The 22,261-nt window shown below is 50.8% G+C and overlaps 1 protein-coding gene across 2 annotated transcripts; it reads right to left on the bottom strand.

Moving 5' to 3' along the window:
• Positions 1 to 1,789: 1,789 nt before the first annotated feature.
• On the bottom strand, positions 1,790 to 21,503 carry PSTPIP2 (proline-serine-threonine phosphatase interacting protein 2). Of its 2 annotated transcripts, none has more exons than XM_032676835.1 (15): positions 21,431 to 21,503; positions 14,589 to 14,689; positions 12,672 to 12,749; positions 11,752 to 11,786; positions 10,021 to 10,127; positions 9,282 to 9,344; positions 8,025 to 8,123; positions 7,787 to 7,832; positions 7,329 to 7,408; positions 5,890 to 5,988; positions 5,274 to 5,370; positions 4,886 to 4,967; positions 4,173 to 4,207; positions 3,809 to 3,866; positions 1,790 to 3,313 (listed from the first exon to the last, which is right to left on the bottom strand). In XM_032676835.1, the coding sequence occupies exons 1-14, from the start codon at positions 21,461 to 21,463 to the stop codon at positions 3,817 to 3,819; spliced, it is 1,005 nt and encodes a 334-aa protein (XP_032532726.1). In that variant the 5' UTR covers positions 21,464 to 21,503; the 3' UTR covers positions 1,790 to 3,313; positions 3,809 to 3,816. The 2 variants fall into 2 exon arrangements, with proteins under 2 accessions (XP_032532726.1, XP_032532727.1); XM_032676836.1 differs by having other exon boundaries at positions 1,790 to 3,138.
• Between the last annotated feature and the right edge of the window lie 758 nt (positions 21,504 to 22,261).

Raw genomic sequence — 22,261 nt, 5'->3', positions numbered from 1 at the left:
CTTAATGGCCTTGAACAGGCAGTGTTCACTCTGTGGGATCCTGCACTTGGGGCTTGAGAAGCCCCTGCATTACTAGTGTAACCTGGAATTTGTAATATCTGTGGGTATAGGGGGGGATGCATTGATCCTGACCACCTTCCTGGCCTTGTCTGTAGCTGGAAATCCAGCAAGAAGTCCTCATGGGAACTTCCTTTACAAACAGAGCTGTTTCCTTGTGATAATTTCCGAATTAGCTCGCAGGATCAGAAAAGGAGAGAGATCTGTCGACTGCCTCCAGGCAGAGTGCCCAGCACCTGAAGGATGTCAGATTTGATTGCAATCCATGTTAATCAAAGAGTCACAGGATGGTTTGTGTTGGAAGGGACTTAAAAGCTCATCCAGTTCCAATCATCGTGCCATGGGTAGGGACACTTTCCACTTCCAAGCCCCATCCAGCCTGGCCTTGAACACTTCCAGGGATGGGGCAGCCACAGTTTCTCTGGGCAACCTGTGCCAGGGCCTCACCACCCTCACAGGGAGGAATGCCTTCCCAATCTAGCCATGCCCTCTAGCACTGGGAAGCTGTTCCACCTTGTCCTATTCACTTACTCTGTCTTATAAAAGCTGTTGCCTTACTAAGGCGTTTGTTGTCTCTTGTACCCTGAGGAGAGAAGGCAGGAACTGCACAACTGGTTACCAGGGTCTGTAGGGAGGCCAGGCACTCCTGCAGGGTCTGGAAGACACCAGAACCCCCTGTGAGTTATCTCACCCTCAGTAAAGGGCTTGGGGGCAGGCTGGGCTCCTTCACAGGGGCCTGGGAGGAGGCCAAAGTCTTCTGCACCACTTGGAAAGCCATGAGGCAAGGGAAGGTGATGAAGGGGAGATTATGAAGACAAAAAGCCATTTTGGCACCCATGGACACATAAACTTGTTTCCCAGTAGCTCCATGTCTGGACACTCCTCTTCAAAGCTGGGTTTTCTTGGCCTAGGTCTGTGCGAACACTTGGTGTTTTCATGGAATCCTAGTCAATGAGGTTGTAAAAGACCACCAAGATCATCAAGTCCAACCATTCCCCCAGCACTGCCTAGGCCACCACTAAACCAAGTGGCACATCCACACAGCTTTTAAATCCATCCAGGGATGGGGACTCCACCACTGCCCTGGACAGCTGTGCCACAGCTTGACAACCCTTTCAGGGAAGAAATTTCCCCTAATATCTAACCTAAACCTCCCCTGGCACAACTTGAGGACATTTCCACTCACCCTATCACCTGTTCTCTGAGAGCAGAGCCGGACACCACCCCCTTGGCTCCCCCCTCCTGTCAGGGAGTTGCAGAGCCAGAAGGTCCCCCCAAGCCTCATTTTCTCCAGGATGAGTTCTCCCAGCTCCCTCAGCCGCTCCTGCTGCTCCAGACCCTTCCCCAGCCCCCCTTTTTTGGTATCACTTCTGTGCATTTAATGAATGTGCAAGCCACTGGGGACCTCTGCATCCACAAAAGCCTAACAGCAACTATTGTGCTCAGTCAGCAGAAAAGCCCCAATAAAGAAACCATGCCACGTATTGCAGAGCAGACACTCTTCCAGGGCAAACAGCCCTACGTGGTCAGCTGTGCATGCCTAATAGCAAGTACTTGTCCTTGTGCCAGTCTTTTTTGGGGTGTTTTCTGCCACATCTGTGTTGGTATTGAGCAAGGACTGAAATAAAGGCTGAGCGAGGATATGCTCTGAAGGTGACCCCAACCCCAACAGAAAGTGAACAAGACAACCTTTAAAAAAAACCCCACATACCCAACACGTGAGACTCAAAATTTATTTTTTAAAATATGTATTTAAACAACTAAGACTACAGCAGGCTCCTTCGGAATAATACTTGTGTCCTTGGTCTTTCAGAAATAAAACAGGATAGCTGATTCCTTGGCACGTGCACTTTGCAGGAGGGCAGATGTCAGAGCTCACTGTCATCTTCCCCACACAAGAAAACACAGTAAAAAGCCCCAAGGACTGACGGGCTGGGACACGTGCTGAAGCCGTGCAGATTCAGCTGGAAAAACGTCATACAAATAGCAAATCCTGCTGCTCCAGGTCAGTCACCTGGCATCGGGTTTAGACTGGTAAATTGTGTGTTTATCCCCATGTCCTGTGTCCCTGTGTCCAGTGTCATAAGGCACGGAGGAGTGGTCAAGCAGCACTGCACACAGGGACATCAGAGAGATCAGCAGCCCCGAAGCATGTGAGCTTCTGAATCAAAGTCATAATCATAAGATACATATATATATATATATGGCAATAGAAAGGGCAGGAAGTTTGAGGAGATCTGGTCAGAAAACAAGTTTCATGGCTCCAGCAGTAGCTAAGTTTGTTTCCAGTGGTGCATAGTCAGAACAAGTCCACAGTTTAGAGATTGTCAAAAGCTAATTAAATCATAGAATCATAGAACTGTAGAATGGTTTGGGTTGGGAAGGACCTTAAAGACCATCTAGTTCCAACCCCTTGCTGTGGGCAGGGACATTTTTCTCTAGACCTGGTTGCTCCAAGCCCCGTCCAACCTGGTCCCCAGAGCCTTCCAGGGACAAGCTGTACCATGAACCTAAAAACTCATTGGAGAGGCATTTGGGAGATCTGAACAACGTCCTCCTGATCCTCAACAACACCATGGGATGTGGAACCTCCCAGCAGGTTTCTGGTGGCACAACCCCTCACTGGGCAGCCGTGCTGTGAACTGCTGCACCAGGCAAGATGCAAATCAGCTTCCAGTGTCGGCACTTAAGCCTGGAGCACACCTACAGCTAAGCCAGACACACGGTGTAACTGTTGGTGCTCCCCTAAGTGAGATCCCCGAAAGATGAGAATAAAATTAAACCTAAATTACAAGTTTAATCCCCAGTAATGAAAGACTTTAGAGACAGGTGAAAGAGTAACCTGAGATCTGAGGGGGATGCAGGTGCCCTGAACACAAGCCAGCATGCCCAAAGCATCATGCAGCACTCCCCTCGGCACATATGAGCTAGTTATCTGGAGAGTGGGAGGCTCCAGCCTCTCCCAGTGGCTGCACTTTAGAAGAACTTCAAATCAAACACTTCTTCTGACACAAATCGCCCCTGTGTCTGGTCCTTTTCTTCCTCTGAGTTTGAAGATAGGACATCCATCCAAGAAGTTTGCTGATCACAGGCACAGATTTTTTAGTAGGCACTTTCTGGATGTACAAATAATTATCAGTCCTCAAATATGTTTTTGAAAAGCAGAAGCACTTCAGACACTTCAGTGTCTGGGAATAACAGGAAACACCACCTGTGCCACGCCGGTCAGACCAACAGTGTCTTCTGCCTGGAAAACCTACAGGACAGGATCAACAGTGTCTAAACCACAGCTCCAGCTCAGAGAAGTGATGGCAGGGCAGGAGCATCACTTCCAGTTGGAAGTGATCCCCCTCAAATATCACCATTTAACCAGTGGCCTTTCTTTCTCCACTGTCCCTCTTCCAGGTAGCTCCAGATTCGCAACATGGTTTTGGTTGGAATGGACCTTAAAGCTCATCTCGTTCCACCCCCCTGCCATGGGCAGGGACACCTTCCACTAGACCAGGTTGCTCCAAGCCCCATCCAACCTGGTCTTGAACACTTCCAGGGATGGGGCAGCCACAGCTTCTCTGGGCAATTTGTGCCAGGGCCTCACCACCCTCACAGGGAAGAAGTTCTTCCTTATAGCTAACCTAAATCTAACCTCATTTAGTTTAACATTCCCCTTTGTTGTGTTACTATCTGCCCAGGTTAAAAATCCCTCTCCCTCTTTCCCGTAAGCCCCCTTTCTTCATCAAAAGTGAGTACTTACTGTGACTGCTAGAAATGTACCAAGCTGTAGCCATCAACTGTGGCGTAATCAGGCTCCCCTGAAACAGAGAGCACAAAAAAAATAGGTTTCCTCATGAGAAGTGCTCATTATAAGGCTTCACACACTGGCCATCCATGTTAAAGGGATGGGGTGCAAGGGTGAATGAGTCTCAAAGAGGTGTCCTATGGAGACAGGCTGGGAGAGCTGGAGATGTTCAGCCTGGAGAAGAGAAGGCTCCAGGGAGACCTGAGAACCCCTTCCAGGGCCTAAAGGGGCTTTAGGAGAGCTGGAGAGGGACCTGGGACAAGGGCCTGGAGTGATAGTTCCTCTGTGGGGCCAGAAAGCCCATAAAGCAATAACTCACCTGGTGCACTGGTCGGGGTGGGCAGAGGTCCCCTCCTGCACAGAAGGAAACACAGAGGTGAGGATCTGCATGGATACAGGACTCCCTTTGCCCTGGTTCTGCACTTCCCAGCTGACCTCCCAGAGCTGGTGGGAAGGCAAGAGGTTTGGCAACCTGGGCTTTATAGAGACCTGGTGGGCTCATCACCCACAGCCTGCTTGGCAAACACAGGAATTGAAGCTGATATGGTGCAGGAGAGGAAAAAGCAGCCAAAAAGCACTAAGCTGGGGGAAGAAAATCACAATCATAGGTGAGCCTCAGGGTAGCCTTTGTGCATGCCTTTGCCCAGAATGAGACATCAGGAAGCCATAATTGGACAGGGCTCCTCTCCCAGTGTGGAAGCCAAAGTGACACACTCATCCTTAGCATGAGTCTTTGGCCCTCATTTTCACCTTGGCCCCTGGCAGAAACACCCTTCAGCCTGTCCTCCCAGCCTAGCTTCTGTCCCAAGGGAGTGAATTCAGCTCTGCAGTTCCTCCCTCTACCCACACATGCCTTTAACACTCCTCAGATGGACAGATCACAACAAGAACCATGCAAGGAAATATTTTCCTCTAATACTCCCAAGTCAAGTTTCCAATAGACTAAAAGGAATAAAATATGCCTTTTTCTTAGTGGGGGGGGAGAGCATCACTTGCAATAGCAATTGCAATTGTACATGTTATGTCCCTTACCTTGATATAGGTACAGGCACTGGACTTCTCGCAGGAGTCACATTTCTCTGTGTATTGTAGTAGTTTTCATAAACAACAGGAGCTAGGAAAAGTTAACAGTAGTAAAGTACAGGCCTTTTATAGACATTAAATACTTCTTATACCAGCGGTCAGCTCCTAAGTCTTTCCCCTCTCTGTGAAAATGCCTGACCAGGAAACTAAAACAGGGAGTGCTATCTTCAGGGACTTTTGAAACTGGCAGAGACTAGTGCTGCATGGCAGTGAACTAAAGGAGGAATGTTGCAAAACGAATGTTTTTTGCACCCCAGCTGATGCTGACCTGAGCAGCAGCTCCATGAGGAGTACAGGGCAGCCAGCACTACTTTGTGAGATTGTACTGAGCTCTTACCTGGAGCCAAACTTCCAGTTTTGCGCAAATTTACAAAAAAATCAACATCCTTCTCAATGCTGCACATTTCTAAACTCTTGCGGATTTCCTCGTATTTCTGCAAAAGGGAAATAAAATGCATTTCTATTACATCAGGTCAAAAAACAAGAGGGTTTTTTCCAACTGTCTATTAGACATGGGGAGAAATCCCAATATTCACCCAGTGCACAAGCTGCAGTGACAGGGGAATCACAGAATCTTAGAGTGGTTCAGGCTCAAAGGGACCTTAAAGCTCATCTTGTTCCACCCCCTATCATGGGCAGGGACACCTTCCACTATCCCACGTTGCTCCAAGCTCCATCCAACCTGGCCTCGAACACTTCCAGGGATGGGGCAAGCCACAGCTTCTTTGGAAAACCTGTTCCAGTGTTTCAGCACACTCAAAAAATGTGTGAATCCTAGAGGAAAGCTCATCTGCCAGAGTTTTGGCCAAACCTTCTGCCTGCCCACTCATGCTGATGTCTGGTGGCCAGTGAAGGGCCACAGTCCAACTCACACATAACACAGCCCAGAGCACAGGAAAACAAACTGGGCTCTGCTTTCCACACAGAAGAACGAGGACTTTCAGTTGAGGTACCTCATCATTCTGGACGCAGCCCAGGGAGAGCTGGTTGACGTGGAGCCAGAGGGCATTACGGACATAGCTGATCCGATCACACTCCTGAGTCTCAAAGAACTGAAACAACACAAAAAAGACAAAAACGGCCACATCATCTTTGAAATGAGAGCAAATCTCCTTAATCCTTACTGCTTCTCGTTCCCAGGTGCCATGAAATGACAATTGCAAGGAGCAGATGGTGTTGGTCCTCTGCAGGAAACAAGGAAACAGTGCATCCTCCAGATTGCCCAGGAGAGAAATTATCCCTCTGTGCAACCAGATGAGTGTTGAGTGTTTGTTAAGCTCAGAAGGTCTGCAGGACTGATGTGAAGGGGGTCCCCCAGCACCTCTGGGGAGAACAAGCCAGATTCCTAAAGGCAGTACATGTTCCCTAGGCACCCCATGCTCCTGTGGTCCCATCTCACTTCCCTTCCACAGGTGTCCTAGAATCACAGAATCATTTAGGTTGGAAAAGCCCCCTAAGATCATCAAGTCCAACCATTCCCCCAGCACTGCCAAGGACACCATTAACCCATGGCCCCAAGTACCACACCTACATGTCTTTTTAATGCTTCCAGGCTCCAGGTATGGAGAAATAAATAAACAGTGGGGATGCATGAAATCAGAGGTGCATTGACTGGTTGGCCTTCTCCCTCTTTCCTGCCCAGCCCTTTTCCAAGCAGGTTTCAACCCAAGCCTTTTGAAATCAGGCATACCAGAAATCTGAATATAGGTATACCTTTTGAAATGTCCCCATCATAGAGGCTTCCAGAGACCCCAGACACCAAAAGCACACCATCACTGAGGCAGTCATGCACACCACACAACAGAGACAGCAAATTCCAGTTCAAAACAGAAAAGTAAAATCGCAGCCTGATGAGAAATAACTTGGGAAGGAATCAGCACAGCTGGGAATGGGAAGGCTGTTTGCAAACCTGGGATAGAACCTCAATCTCTGCAGTCCCTGTCCATGGAAAGTCTTTTGGACTTTCAGACAGAGTCTTCCAGGTGTTGCTGAGGCTCTAGGACATACTGGCCTCAAGTCACTGAGTATCCAGAGGCAACCATGGCTCTGGATGGTGAGCCATCCAGAGTGGCAGTTCTGGATGGCTCAAAGTGACAGCCATGCCAAACATGCAAGTAGGTAATGGGCAAAATGTCATTACCTTGACTCTGTCAATTTTAAAAGGTGGTGGAAAAATAAAAATAATTAAAAAATAGTGGAAACCTTGAAGTAGTGGGGCCTTGAACCAAGAAGCCAAGCTTTCGGCACACACAGGGTTAGCTGCAACACATCCTGCTGCTTCACTGCCAGGGGAATACACAGAAGGGAAATCTGTGCCATCCCTGGGCCCTGCAGACAGGGGTGGACACCCAGAGGACCACACTGCCATGCAAAGGTGTTTGGGGGCATTTACCTCGCAAGCTTTGATGTGCTCCATCTGCCACTCTTCCCGGACCTTCTCCAGCATGGTCACATTCTGCTGATAGCTCCTGTCTGCAAGAGAAATCACAGTGTCAGCTGAAGGTCGACAGGCAGAGTGGGTTGGAATTAGATGATTTTTAAGGCCCCTTCCAACCCAAATCATTCACTGATTCCATGATTAACATTAATGTAAATACCCTTCACTAGAAGGTAATATGTGAAGCCTGAAATGGCTAGGACATCAGGGATAAAGTGGAAGGACATGGCCTTGGTGGGGTCATGCAGGCTTCTCCAGGGCAGGTGCCCATCGCTGGTATCTTGGGCATGTGTTTCTGAGGGGCTGTGCCTGATCCAAGAGCTGGAGCTTGCCCACGAGCCATGCCAAGGCTTCACAACCCCCTACCCCTGGAAACATGTCCCTTGCCCTCCCAACGTGGCATTTCGACTCACCAGAGTCCTCCAGAGCTGATTTCGTCTGAGCCAGCTTCACAAACAGCTGCCAAAAACGGGAGAGAGAAGGAAGGTGGAGGAGCGCCTGGGTGCATCCCTGATGGCGCTGCAGCCCCACTGGTGAACACCACCAGCCCTCCTGTCTCACCCCAAAACCCAGAGCTGGGAGAAGAGCCATGGGGCGGGAGAGCTGACAGGAAGAGGCATCCCTTTCTCCCCCTGCCCCACCTCCCTGTACCTTCTCCTGCTGCTTCTGCGTCACCAGGTTTGCGTTGCGGTGCACGGCCTGTTCCGCCTCGTCCTTGTCCCGGCACCGCTGCTCGTACAGACGCTTGGCCTGGGAGAGACACCAGCACACAGCTCGGGTGGGAGCTCTGGGGGAGAGAACAGCCTACGAGGGCAGAGGTGGGCACAGGCTGCCAGAGGAGCAAGGGGTGGCACACAAGGTCCCAGGTGCCTCATGGCTTAGGGGAAGCCTCACAAGACAAGTTGCATTTACGGATGGAAAGCTCATGGCAACCAAGTCCATGAGAGTGTCCAGAGGAGGGTGTGGGAAAGGATCTGGAGCGCAAGTCTGGTGATGAGCAGCTGAGGGAGCTGGGGGGGCTCAGCCCAGAGAAAAGGAGCCTCAGGGGGGACCTTCTGACTCTCTGCAGCTCCCTGACAGGAGGGGGGAGCTGGGTGGGGGTCAGACTCTGCTCCCAGGGAACAAGGGACAGGACAAGAGGCAACAACCTCAAGTTGCATCAGACAAGGTTTAGATTTAATATTCAGAAAAATTTCTTCACAGAAAGTGTTGTCAAGCCCTGGCACAGGCTGTCCCAGGCAGTGGTGCAGTCACCATCCATTAAAGTGCTCAAAAAAGGTGTGGACATGGCACTTGGGGACATGGGTTAGTGGTGGGCTTGGCAGTGCTGGTTAATGGTGGGACTCAAGGATCTTAAAGGGCTTTTATAACCTGAACAATTCTATCATTCTAAATCACATTTATCCAGCCCTGAAAGGCTAATCACTGGCCGTGCCTTCTCTGTAGTAACCAGTGACAGGACCCCAGGGAATGGTCTGGAGTTGTGTCAGGGAAGGTTTAGGTTGCATATTAGAAACCGGTTCTTGCCCCAGAGGGTGGCTGGGCACTGAACAGGCTCCCCAGGGCAGTGGTCACAGCACCAAGGCTGCCAGAGCTCAAGCAGTGTTTGGATGACACTCTCAGGCACATGGTGTGACTCTTGGGGATGGTCCTGTGCAGGGCTAAGGGCTGGACTCGATGATCCTTGTGGGTCCCTTTCAACTCAGCATATTCTGTGTTTCTGTGATTCTGTGTCCTTGGTGTGCCCTTCAGTGTTCTGAACACACCCTGCACACCACTCACGCAGACTCAGCATCCAGTGTCACAGCAGAGGAGGAAAACCCTCTCATTCAAGCCTGCCCCAGCTCTGTGCTTGTGACTGAGCAGTGTTAACCCACAGGGCAAGAAACAGCAACAGGTTTGCTTTACCTCCATGGTCTTCTTGTACTGCACATTCCTGTTTTTGTGAATCGCCTCCATGATCAGCTCTATCTGTGAAGAAAACAGGCCCAGAATCAGCACATCACTGACCATCAAAGCTCCACTGTGGCTTGGGAAAGAGTCACAGAACAGACTGAGATGGGCTTAAGGACCTTCATCCACCCAAAGCATCTTCACAAAACTCATCTTTTATGCTTCTGCCTAAGCTTTGACTTGTGTGTGCAAAGGAGCTCTACGAACTAAATGTATAGCAATGTATAGTACTGTGTCATCTCCACAGGCTCTGACAAAGCTGGGAAGCCCACTCCCCTCTGCTAGTCCAAACCAGCCCCTGGTTTCCTTCATTTTCCAGAAAAAGGAATCTCAAGAAAAAGTTAAAAGGCTTGGCCATTTTATCAGACCCTATGGAGATCATACAGCTGTATATAAATGCTTCAAAACATTCCCAGTTGAAGCTGGTATCCTGGGGCTGAGCCCCCGCTGTGGCTGGCCCCAAAAACCACCCAAAGGAGAGGATGTGGCAGTGAGAAGAAGGAAGTTGGAGGTTGCTGCACAGTTCACCAACATGGTTGCAACATGTAGGAAGAAACTCAGGACTTCCCAGCAGCAGCAGGCACGGGGGGCATAGAGGGGGCTGGGGAACAGCAGGACACAGCTCTGGGATTAGCCCACTGCTCGGGCAGGATCAACATCCTGCGGGAAGGCACATCTTCCCACAGCACCTGACCTTTTTCCGATGCAGTTTTTGCTTTTCCCTGAAGTCCTCCATCTTCTTCGCTTCCTCCCGAAGGGTTTGTGCCAGCTGGATGTGACCTTGTCCCACATTGTCTATCTCTGCAAAGAAAAAATAACTTAGATAGATAGATAGATAGATAGATAGATAGATAGATAGATAGATAGATAGATAGATATAGATATATATAGATACATATTCCTAAAGAGACTGTGTTTCTCAATTCAGCTGACATCAAACTGGCCCCACGTCACACATCCCCTTTCAGAAACATGAAAAAGCAGCAGGTTGTTTGAAGCAGCCTCGGAGCAGCGCTCACCTACGTAAGGACCAATCCTTCTGGAACCTGCCCCCAAGTCTGAGGAAACTCCAGTTGAGAGAAGTTACTCAAACAAGCACAGTCACATCTCCCCCTCACGCGGGTGAATTCGGGCGCGTTTCAACACATCACACCCCGGCACAGCTGAGTGAAGGATGCACTACCCCAGGCCAGCAGGCAGCAACTTGGGGCACAGAAAAACTAAGGCTAAAAAAATCTCAGGCTTCTCTTGCTGAAGGTGAGCAGCCACACCACGAAATGCCACCCCAGTCAGGTCACCGAGGCAGCGGAGCCAAATGGCAGCTCGTGATTCAACATTCCAAAGCTGTTCCAAACCCACAGCTTGGAATAGTCAGCAGTGGTGAGGGCAGAGCCATGTCAGGGATGTCCACAAGGGCAGCTGACAAAGCTGGCAGGCACAGGGTAGCAGAGTGCACCTTTAAGGTGCTGTCTGCCTTTAAGGTGCTGTCTGCCCAGTACCCCGGCAGGCTGTGACACAGGGAGATGAAGGGACTGTGTATGGTGGCCAAAGCATCATCTTTTACATGTTCCAGTTAGAACCACTGAACCATTTAGGCTGAAAAAGCCCACTTAAGATCATCAAGTCCAAGCATTCCCTCAGGCCTCCCAAGCCCACCACTAACCCATGTCAACAAGTGCCACAACTACATGGCTTTTAAACCCTTCCAGGGATGGGGACTCCACCACTGCCCTGGACAGCCTGTGCCTGGGACAGACAACCCTTACAGTGAAAAATTTCCCTAATATCCAACCTAAACCTCCCCTGGCACAGCTTGAGGCCATTTCCTCTCACCATGTCACGTGTTCCCTGGGAGCAGAGCCCAACACCCCACCTGGCTCCCCCCTCCTATCAGGGAGTTGCAGAGCCAGAAGGTCCCCCCTGAGACTCCTTTTCTCCAGGATGAGTCCTCCCAGCTCCCTCAGCTGCTCCTGCTGCTCCAGACCCTTCCCCAGCTCCGTTCCCTTCCCTGCACACGCTCCAGCCCCTCAATGTCTCTCTTGTCTGAGGGGCCCAGAACTGCCCCCAAGATTCAAAGTGTGAATTACTGTGTGTGTGTGTGAAGAGGACAAGCCTATCCAATAAACCCCAAGTGAGCTTCCCATGCACAGCTTTGACACACAACACAATCACAACCTCTGAGCTGCAGCCAGACCTGAAAGTCCAAGAGATCCCCAAAAGGACACCCTATGGGTCTCCTCTCCCACCTGTGCCCTGGAGCACTTTGTCCCAACCCCATGCACTGGGACGAGCCAGGCCAGGAGTACAGCCTATGCTGGACCCCATCACCACAACTTTAGAGGTTTCCCTGCCATTTTCTTCCTAAGAAGTTGCCTTCAGGCTTTGGCACAACCAAGTGTCCTGACAAGCATGAAGAATTACTTACGTTGCTTGAAAACATCCAGGGATCTCTTCAGTGTGCTGAAAAACACAGGAGGAGCATTAAAAAGAGTGGGAAAGCATGGCCAGGCACAAGTGTCAGCAGAGCACCTCTCCCAAAACAGTCCCTCACTTGACACCAGTCAAAGCAACTCAAGGCAGGTTTATTTACCCTCTTTATACCTCTGGCTTTTTCTCTCTCAGGTATAGCACAGCTCGCTTGCTTTGAGATCTCCTTTACATCTTTCTGAACATTGGATGCTATCAAAATTCTAAGTTTTATGATGAGTGTATCAGGCAACCTCCCTGAAGCATAATTTTGGGCACACGAACACCTTCTACATGGTGCATTGGCCTGTGGTTGGAAACTTAGAGAACTTTTCTCCCTGTTAATTTCAGAAACATTTTATGTGACACAAAACTGTAAAAACAATGATCAGAGAATGTCAGACTGGGCATGTATAAAGTATAGAAAAAAAAAAAAGGGAGCAGAAGGTGCCGAGGGTCACTGGAGAAATGGAGACCCACTCTTGGAGCCACAGTGGTCACAACATGCCGGGCTTTGAAGATTTGCATGGTTGGACTCAACCTGTATTTCCCCCTGGCTACAAAACCAGTCAAGAGTGAACTCTTGGGTCTCATGATCCTCGGCTTTCTGCTGAACCACCAGTCCACACCTCACCTGAGCATCCACAATGCTTTGGTTAGTCTATGGCTGGTGGGAACTTGGTGGAGTCTGGCTCAAAGCAAAGCAGAACCCAGCTGGGGCACTGTTCATTCATGAGAATGGTTTCAGCTCATCTTCTGGGCGTCCCAATCACATTTCAAAACACTGTTTTGTCTCTCACAGTCTCCTTCCTTCTCTTCCTCCTTCTTTGTTCCATGAACACCCATAAAAGCAGAACACACACAGCATTGTGAACTTACTTCAGCTCCGTCTGCCCACAGGGCTTCTTCTTCGACAAGTTGATGAGCTCTTTCCCATATCTTTCTTCTATAATTGCCCTGTTGAGAAAAGAGAGGAATGAGAGAAAGTTCATAATTCAGAAACTAAGACTTGTTAGCAGTGGAGGTCAAGACTTGCTCTGAACTCCTGGCCTGTGCCAACCAGGTTTTCCAGTGGAAACACTTGGCTTTGCTGTGTCTGTGGTCCTGATATGCTGCTCTGCCCATCTCCCCTGGGCTGATGGGTTCAAGGATCACCTCCACAGGTGATGGAGGACTAAGCTGCCTGTGCCTGGCTGGAAGATGCAGCCAGGTGACTCACCTAGGTAGGTTTTTTCCCCTCAGTTTCCTATGCAACAGGGCATTTGAGATCCCTCAGTCTGTCCACACTAAGTACTTTTGACTCTGACCTGGCTGATTTATACCAAATGAGACAGGAAGGGAGCAGGCACCTCAAAGACAGCTTGGCCACCAGGCATACACCCCAAAGCTCAGCTCAGGCATTTCAGCTCTTCAGGGCTTTTTTGAATGAGACAAAAATGGACCTGCCTCTGATCCTTATGGAGAATGCCTGAAGAAGAGGCCAAATCTTGTGAGGTAACAGAAATAGCAACTTTGAGAGATCCTTTTGTCCTCCCCTCTTGAAAGGATGAGAGGGGAGAAAGAGAGTCTATGTGTTGCAGTACAAGAACAACCAGCTTTCTGCAGCTGCTTTGAAGTCAGCACAGACAACCAGGGCTGGACTTGATTGGTCAAATGTAGGTATCTCAGCCTAGGCAACCCTAACTGTCTGCAGTCAGTGTAAAGAAACAAGTCCTGCTAAAAGCTGCATTAGAAGGTCTACTGGATAAAATAAATAGCTTCCTAAAATGTCTGTATCTCCTAACACAGATGCAAACACCTGTGTTGTTGACTCTCGAGTCTGGCAGTGAAGGTTTGCCCAGGTTAACTCTTTAGAAACTCCCAAAGCTTGTAGGGAAACGGGAAAAAGATAAATATCATAAATTGATTTTTTTTTCCCCTCTGTCTAACAACATTCACATGAACTTCATTTGGGACAAAGCATCCGACAGGCACGTCCTCCATGGCTGGAACTGTGTTAACAGCCCTGCTGTGCACGGAGAACTGAGCCATGTTCAGAGAGAGGTGCCAGTAGCAAGTCCAGGTCCAGCCTCTAATCTCCTTCTGGAAAGACACATTGGTGGCAACCTACACCCACTTCAAGAACAAAGAGGACACAGGGTGTGGAGGAGGCTTTTGGCACTCTCTTGTTGTCACAAATGAGGGGGACACAATTCTCAGGGTCCAGTTCCTCAGCTGGAAAGCCCAAATTTTCCTGGAACGTGAGATTACAAGAGATGTAGGTGCATTAGACACTTTCAAGTGCAGGTTCCCCTCCTCTTCACCCCCATTATGTTTGCCCCAGGCTGCTCTGCACCAAGTCATCCAGTCACAGGTTGTTTTTTTCCAGTTCTCATTACTAAAATTACATTAATTCAGGGTTGTTCTACAATGCTCTTCATATTTAGCCATTGCTAATCAGGTGAACCATAAAGCCAGACCCTCTCAGTTGTTTTTGTAGCCACAGAACCTCTGCTTAGGTCATATTCTCTGATTAATAAAGGCAAAACCTAATGCTACTTCTTTTTAGCATTAAATCTATGAGCTGTTCTTAATGTACAGAGACAAATTCAGGACAAGGCCCTGCCTCTCCTAGGCCAAAGTTCTCACCTGATCTTTAGCAAGGTGAACAGCAAGGTGAGCTTCATGGCAGAGCATTTTAACATAGTGGACAGTTAAACACAACAGAAATCAAACTGGGAGCACCAGGAGTAGGAGTAGTGCCACAGCCTCACTTCCCAGGCTCAACCCAACCCGTGATCAGAGGCAGCTCCCTACCTTTCCTTCAGGAAGTCTTCAAACTCCTTGCAGTTCTTCCTGCCATCGTTCAGGTGTTGGATGATGCTGTCGTAGCCAACGGTGCTTGTCAGATCCGTGCTCTGAAAACACAGGAGTCACATCCTCATCAGTGCAGACCATGGGCACTGCCACCTCCAGAGGCATTTGCACAGGCAATGGCTCAGGGAGAGCAAGTGTGCAAGTGCCTCTTTATGAAATAAGTTCTTTCTTTTTTAGGGGTGGGAGAGACTCCTGGATGAGAACAATGTATGGGACAAGATTTTCAGAAAAAAGAAGAGCTCAGTCCAGCAACAACATATGTTCCTATCCATGTTCTCAAGTGCCACATCCACACGTCTTTTAAATCCCTCCATGGGAGGTTTCCAAAAGAGCTGTTTCCAGGCAGGAGGAGCTCCTGATTGAAGGAGCTGGGCAGGGTTGTATCCTGTGAAACCAGCCTTAACAGCACCTTCTGGACAGGTTTGGTATGGAGAGAATCAAAAGGACCAGCATGACTGGGGGTGTTCACCGGGAGAAGAAAAGGCTCCAGGGAGACCTTAGACCCCCTTCCAGGGCCTAAAAGGGCTCCAAAAGAGCTGGAGAGAGACTTTGGACAAGGGACTGGAGGGACAGGACAAGGGGGACAAGGCTTCCCACTGCCAAAGGGCAGGGTTAGATGGGATATTGGGAAGGAATTGTTGGCTGTGAGGGTGGTGAGGCCCTGGCACAGGTTGCCCAGAGAAGCTGTGGCTGCCCCATCCCTGGAAGTGTCCAAGGCCAGGTTGGATGGGACCTGGATCAACCTGGTCTAGTGAAAGGTGCCCCTGCCCATGGCAGGGAGGTGGAACTGGATGAGGTTTAAGGCCCCTTCCAACCCAAACCATCCTGGGATTCTGTGACTGCCCGTGGGATGTCCCAAAGGCAGGGCTGGCTGCTGCAATGGAAGAGGAAGTGCAACACGGAGAGCACAGAGCCATGGGCACAGAAGATTTAAAAGCATAACAAAGCCCAAGACAGGTATGAAGGGTAGGGGTTGCACCCAGCCCTGCCCAAACAAAGTGGGGCAGAGGGACAAGGATCTCTTCTCCTGCCCTCCCACGGCTGTCCTGGTCCTTCCTGCTGGGCAGAGCTCTGAGCCCATGTGCTATTTACAGGACAGGCCATGGAAACTACAAACAGATGATTTCAAGGTGACAAAGCAGCAGCTGATGTTTCCCAAGCCCACAGGATGTGCACCCCCCTTCCTGATCTGCTGCCTGGATTTGCACCATCCTCCCAACAGACTTGATGAGGAGCAGGATTTTCAGTGCTCCTTGTAATGTTTTGGGGTTTGTTTGCACTTGCAGGCAAAAGAGGGGCTGAAATGCTCTAGTGGGGATGTGAAAACATGAAATGGCTGAGTCACAGCTGAAAGACAAGTTGCTGAGCTTGACGATTCCATCTTCTGCCCCACTCTACATGGAAAACCCCTGTAGACACACACCCTACGAAATATTGACATTGGAGAAACATAGAATTGTGTAAGTTGCAAAAGCCCTCAAAGACCATCGAGTCCAACCATTTCCTCAGCACTGACAAGGCCACCACTAACCCATGTCCCCAAGTGCCACATCCACACAGCTTTTAAATCCCTCCAGGGATGGGGACTCCACCATTGCCCTGGGCAGCTGTGCCAGGGATGGACAACTCTTACAGTGAAGAAATTTCCCAAATATCCAACCTAAACAATGTCCTCTGGCACAGCTTGAGGCCGTTTCTTCTCATCCTGTCCCTTGTTCCCTGGGAGCAGAGCCCGATCCCCCCCAGCTCCCCTCTCTTGTCAGGGAGTTGCAGAGCCAGAAGGTCCCCCCTGAGACTCCTTTTCTCCAGGATGAGCCCCCCCAGCTCCCTCAGCTGCTCCTGCTGCTCCAGACCCTTCCCCAGCTCCGTTCCCTTCCCTGCACACGCTCCAGCCCCTCAATGTCTCTCTTGTCTGAGGGCCCAGAACTGCCCCAGCACTGGAGGGGCCTCAGCAGTGCCAGCACAGGGAGGGCACTGCCCTGGCCCTGCTGCCACACCACGGCTGGGACAGCCCTGAGGTCATTGGCCTCTTGCCCCCCTGGGCACAGCTGGGCTCGTGTCCAGCCGCTGCCACCAACACCCACAGGGCCCTTCCCAGTTTTCCAGCCCCTCTGCCCCAGCCTGGAGCTGCAGGGATCTATTGGGACACAATGGCAGGACCTGGTACTTGGTCTTGTAGAAACTCACACCATTGGCCTCAGCCCACTGATCCAGCCTGTCCAGATCCCTCTGCAGAGACTTCCTGCCCTCCATCACTCTGTCCCAACCTTCCCAAATGGACACACTGTTCATGGACCATCTCTAGGAAGATCTGTATTTATGCTGAGCTCTCAGTGTGTGTCCTCAGCCTTACATGCTTAGAGAAACACACCAGAGGCTGGATGACTATTTTAGCAGACAGAAACACAGTGCAACCATAGCTGGCTGTGCTGTCCTTGCTCAGAGTCCGTGCAGCCGCAAAATCGCTCGGGATCCTGCAGAGGTTGCTGAGACAAAAAGAAATGCTTGTGCTGGTGTCTGCAGGGAGCAGGGTGAGGAGGTGCTGCACAAGGCTGCAGGTCCTACCCACCCCAAAACCAGGTGGGCACAACAGGAGAGACAAAAACTCATCGCGAGGAGGAAAAGGACTCGCTGCAAATTCACCCACCTGAGACCATCACCCTGCAAAAAGCAGGATTACTTTTTGATTAATAATTTTCCCTTTGAAGTTTCCTTCCCCTACACCAGTGCACCTCTCCTGCTCATCCCAGAGACTCCAAAAGCAATGGACTATCCCGCCTTCGTGACATTATCTCTCCCCACAAACCCCACCTTGTTCCTTTGAAAGGACGACCTGAGGGTTTCATAACGCTGCTGATTAGTTCCACCAAGCCAGTCCCCGTTTAGAGAAGGACAACAAGGGGAAAGGGGAAGTGGAACAGCCCAGCCAGCATCACACCATGAGTCAGCAGCCAGGGAATAAATCCAGGAGCCTGGGGTTGCAGTCCCCCCAGCCATGGGTTGCTTTAGCAGCATCACTAAATACACTGCAGAGAGCAGAGCATTGTCTCAGTAAAAGCAAAATGACCAAAATTTCAGTCTCCAAGCTGCAAGCTGTCAGCCCACAGATCAGAACTGAGGCGGTTTTTAGTGTTATTGTCATTTCTGTTTTTGCTACACAGTTTTACAGGACAAATTGCTCTGATGAGACCCAAAGCTTTGCTCTTGGGTTAACTGAAATACGTGGAAGAGCGGGCTTGTGGAGAACTAGATGTGTACTAAGAAAGTGGAAAAAACTGCAAGAAAAGACCTCCTATAGTGAAAGAAGAAGAGCAGGTTGCAAAAACAAGTGAAAACAAAACCTCGTGCTTGCTCAATGTGTGGCAATCACTACAGGCCAGGCAAGGGCAAACAAACACAAGCTTTTGGGTATTTTTGTTTTTGCACAGCTCTCTCACAGACATGCAGGAAGCACAGGTTGTGGGAGGGAGCAACATGGGAGTGGGGACATTCAGGGCAATGCATGTTCAGCTTCAGGCATGTCTGGACTTCGGTCCCTGGGCAAGCAGGAGCTGCAGCAGGGCGCAGAGAGCAAAACTCGTTATTTAAGGAAGTTTACCATCCTGTGCTGACACCCAAGAGCATGAGCAAACTCGAGTGCAGAGAGCAAAGTGGCCCCGTGCCTTCCCAAATCATGGGCATCACGTCATCAGCTCCAGTAGGGACCAGGCTCCAGTGCAGGAACACACACAGCATCCATCAAAGAAACCAGAACTGGTGTGGTTTAAAGCTCAGTCAGTCCCCAGGTGAGGCTGGAAGCACAGCCCTGCTACCCTGACAGAGAAAAGGGTGGGCTCCAACTTATCATAGAGTCATAGAATCCCAGAATGGTTTGGGTTTCAAGGGACCTTAAAACCACCCATCTAGTTCCAACTTCCTCCCATGGGCAGGGACACCTTCCACTAGACCAGGTTGCTCCAAGCCTCGTCCAACCTGGCCTTGAACACTTCCAAGGATGGGGCAGCCACAGCTTCTCTGTGCAGCCTGTGCCAGGGCCTCACCACCCTCACAGTAAAGAACTAGCAAAAGTTCACTATCCCAACAAAGAAATTCGGTGGTCACCACTCACAACCAGTCACATTCCAAAGCCGGAAGATCCAATACCAAAACTGGCCTAGCTTTTGAGGGTTTGGTTATTTTTAGACTTTGCCCCATCAGTTGAGGCATCCCTCCTCTGGAGCTCTGCCAAAGTCTTGCTTTCTCATTGAGCTGTCCTAACCACTACAGAATTGCCTCTCACCAGAGCAAAGTGCATTTTTAGCAGTATTTAGGGTTTCTGCAGGTAGGGTGTGATGGTGAGTTTAATTTGGGGGGAAAAAAAAAGACATTTTGTTGGACCACCAGATAAGAAGCTGAGCCAGCACCACCATTAAGGAACAGGGTATGTGTGGCAGCATCTGCCACCTGCCCAGGATCATGCAGAGATGGTCCTGTTGATCTCACCTTGTTTGACAGGTCAAGAACCTACTCAAGATGAATGCTGTGCCTCACCATGCTCTTTGTAGCACTAGGACAAGGGATGATGGTTTTAAACTAAAAGAGGGGAGATTCAGATTTGATAGAAGGAAGAAATTGTTGAAATTCTTTATAAGGAGGGTGGGGAGGCCCTGGCACAGGTTACCCAGAGAAGCTGTGGCTGCCCCATCCCTGGAAGTGTTCAAGGTCAGGTTGGACGGGGCTTGGAGCAACCTGGGACAGTGGAAGGTGGAAGGGGGTTGGACTAGATGGCCTTTAAAGGTCCCTTCCAAATGAAACCATTCTATGATTCTAAGAAATCACTTGCTGCAGCAAAGACTTCTGCTTCCATTTTTGCCTCAAGCGAGGTAATATAAGAGGAATATTGCAGGAGGAAGTGTGTGCAGACTCACAGCACCCAGCAGCAAACGGAAGCTGGACACGCAGACCTCCACACTTCATCTAAATGTGGTTTCTTATTTCCCATCTCTTGCTCCCCCCTCCCTCCCCAGCCCTCACAGCTGATGCACAGTCACCAGTACGTGTTGTGGCGATTGCTGGGGGTGGTACCTGCGTTTTCCATGGGCCGAACCACCACAGCAGGGCCTCGATCTCTCCACTGAGTCACATTCACCACCCTCCTGTCCAACATGAACCCCAGCTCCTGCCCCAGGCACGTTTCCTTGGCCAGGGGGTGGGGGTGGGAGGAGTGGTTGAAGCACATAGGCTTAGAAGGGAAGAAACCAAGCAAAATCTCAGGCAGTACCAATGGTTTTGGGCTCAGTAAGAGTTGGGGATTATTCAGTAAATAGCCATGTTTGCAATAGAAGGGGTGAGGCAGGAGTGAGTACCCCATGGCACGCCCCATCCCCTCCTTAACTTGGGGGTTTGGCGCTGCTTCGGCCCTGGTATTTTCTCCCACTGAGCCCCCTCCTCCAGGATCCTCCTTCAAAAAGCCCCACACCACAGCTGGAGAGGGACAAACCAGGCAGAAATGGCCGAAGTCAGCCCTGTGGCGAGGAGATCTTCTTCAGCCCAATGTGCCACTGAGGCACCACAAACCATCCCTGCTCAGCGTTCCTGGCATCACAGTTATTCCTCTCAGCCTGGCGGATGCTGCCACCACCTTTGCATCCCTTCCCTCTGCACGTTTGCAAAGCAAAGACAGCACACCTTGGAAAACTTCTTGGCAACAAACAGCTGAGAAGCAGCTGCCAGTTGCAAAGTCAGCTTTATTCTCCGTGCCAGGTTTGATACCTGTGTGGGATTTGCATATTTGACAGCTCTATGCCAATTAACACACTAATGACACTGGAGCTCTGCACTTATTGCACAAAACACAGGAGCTCCAAATGTGGTGTCTGCTCCTCCTGGGGCCTGTGCTCCTCTCCCCCATCCTGCAAGATGGGAGCTGCTTCCAGGCAACATCTGAGAAACCCCGAGCACCATTCACAGATGGGGTTTTTCAGCCCCAAAAGACACAATTTTGTAATTTACTTCCTGGTTGCCGATACCTGGAACAAAGGTCTACCACAACAAGAGGAACTGAGTGGCCACAGAGCTGACGCTTCACAGCAGATATGTGGCTTTTCTGCACTTCTCCTTTCAGAAAAGCACAATTCACACTCAGAAGAATAAATTGTGGTTTTCCCCAAAGTGCGGCTTTTCCTCTGCGGCTCAGCAGCTGACAGCAGCACACCGAGCACCAGCACATCCAGTCTGGGATTAGCTCCACATCAAAGGACCATTTTTGGCTATAGTGTCTCCAAGTAGTTCACTGATGGCCAGTTAATGTTATCAGACCCTCAGACCGGCACTGATTTCCTCCAGCATGGCAGTGCCTGCTTGCTGGGATTATTTTGGCTGCACGGAGCAGGTTGCAAAGCCACAACTCCCAGGACATGTGTGAGTGGGCAGTGGCTGCTGGGGATCACAGAATCACGGAACAGTTTGGGTTGGAAGGGATCTTAAAGACCATCTTGTTCAAACAACCCCTGTCATGGGCAGGGACACCTTCCACTAACCCAAGTTGCTCCAAGCCCCATCCAACCTGGTCTTGAACACTTCCAGGGATGGGGCAGCCACAGCTTCTCTGGGCAACCTGTGCCACTGTTTTATCACTCCAGGATGCCCAGAGCTTTCAGCAAAGTCACCCCACGACCACGATCGCTTTGGAGCCCACTCTAACCAAAGAGCGGTGACCCCCCACCTCCAGCTGTGACCCCCGCGACCCGGCTGTGCCCCCCGGTTCCGACTGGCCCTGACCCCGGTGCCCCGGTCCCGCTCACCCAGAAGTGGTCCCTGAACCGCGCCTCCCGCATCCTGCCGCTGCCACCGCCGCGCTCCGCCGCTCCCGGCGCCGCCCGGCCCTGCCCGGCGAGTCCCCACCCACGCACGGGAACACCCTCCGTGGGTCGGGCGGCGGGACGTGCTGGGTTATATCGGCGGGGAAAGGAGGCTCGGCGTCAGCGCTCCGTGGCAGAAGCCCACCCGTGACGGCGGGACCAGGGACCCGCGCGGCTTCGCGGAGGAAACACGGGGCGCAGCAGGAGCACCACGCGACCCGCAGTGCCCTGCCCGCCTGGCTTGGGGTTGGCGGAGCGTTCTGGGATGGTTTCATGGAACCACAGAATTATTTAGGTTGGGAAAGCTCTCCAAAGACCATCGAGTCCAACCATTCCCCCAGCACTGACAAGGCCACCACTAACCCTTGTCCCCAAGTGCCACATCCACACAGCTTTTAAATCCCTCCAGGGATGGGGACTCCACCATTGCCCTGGGCAGCTGTGCCAGGGATGGACAACTCTTACAGTGAAGAAATTTCCCTAATATCCAACCTAAACAATGTCCTCTGGCACAGCTTGAGGCCGTTTCCTCTCATCCTATCCCTTGTTCCCTGGCAGTAGAGCCCGATCCCCCTGGCTCCCCTCTCCTGTCAGGGAGTTGCAGAGCCAGAAGGTCCCCCCTGAGCCTCCTTTTCTCCAGGATGAGCCCCCCCAGCTCCCTCAGACGCTCCTCATAAAACACAACCCTCCTTCACCACACCCATCCCGTGTTACCCACAGTTTATACAGGGGCCTCTGCCTGAGACAAAGCACTGCATGAGCGACCTCTGAACA

Source organism: Chiroxiphia lanceolata, chromosome Z, assembly GCF_009829145.1.
Source record: "Chiroxiphia lanceolata isolate bChiLan1 chromosome Z, bChiLan1.pri, whole genome shotgun sequence".
Taxonomy (NCBI): domain Eukaryota; kingdom Metazoa; phylum Chordata; class Aves; order Passeriformes; family Pipridae; genus Chiroxiphia; species Chiroxiphia lanceolata.
The sequence above is the reverse complement of the archived record's forward strand: the minus strand, read 5'-3'. Positions and strand labels throughout refer to the sequence as shown.

Bases quoted from the DNA above. Each gene is read 5' to 3' on its own strand.
- PSTPIP2 (XM_032676835.1), bottom strand. From the start codon at position 21,463: ATGCGGGAGGCGCGGTTCAGGGACCACTTCTGG. The intron at 14,690-21,430 runs GTGAGCGGGACC...CTGTGTTTTCAG, and splicing joins GGTTCAGGGACCACTTCTGG to AGCACGGATCTGACAAGCAC. The intron at 7,833-8,024 runs GTACAGGGAGGT...CGTTTTTGGCAG, and splicing joins CGCAGAAGCAGCAGGAGAAG to CTGTTTGTGAAGCTGGCTCA.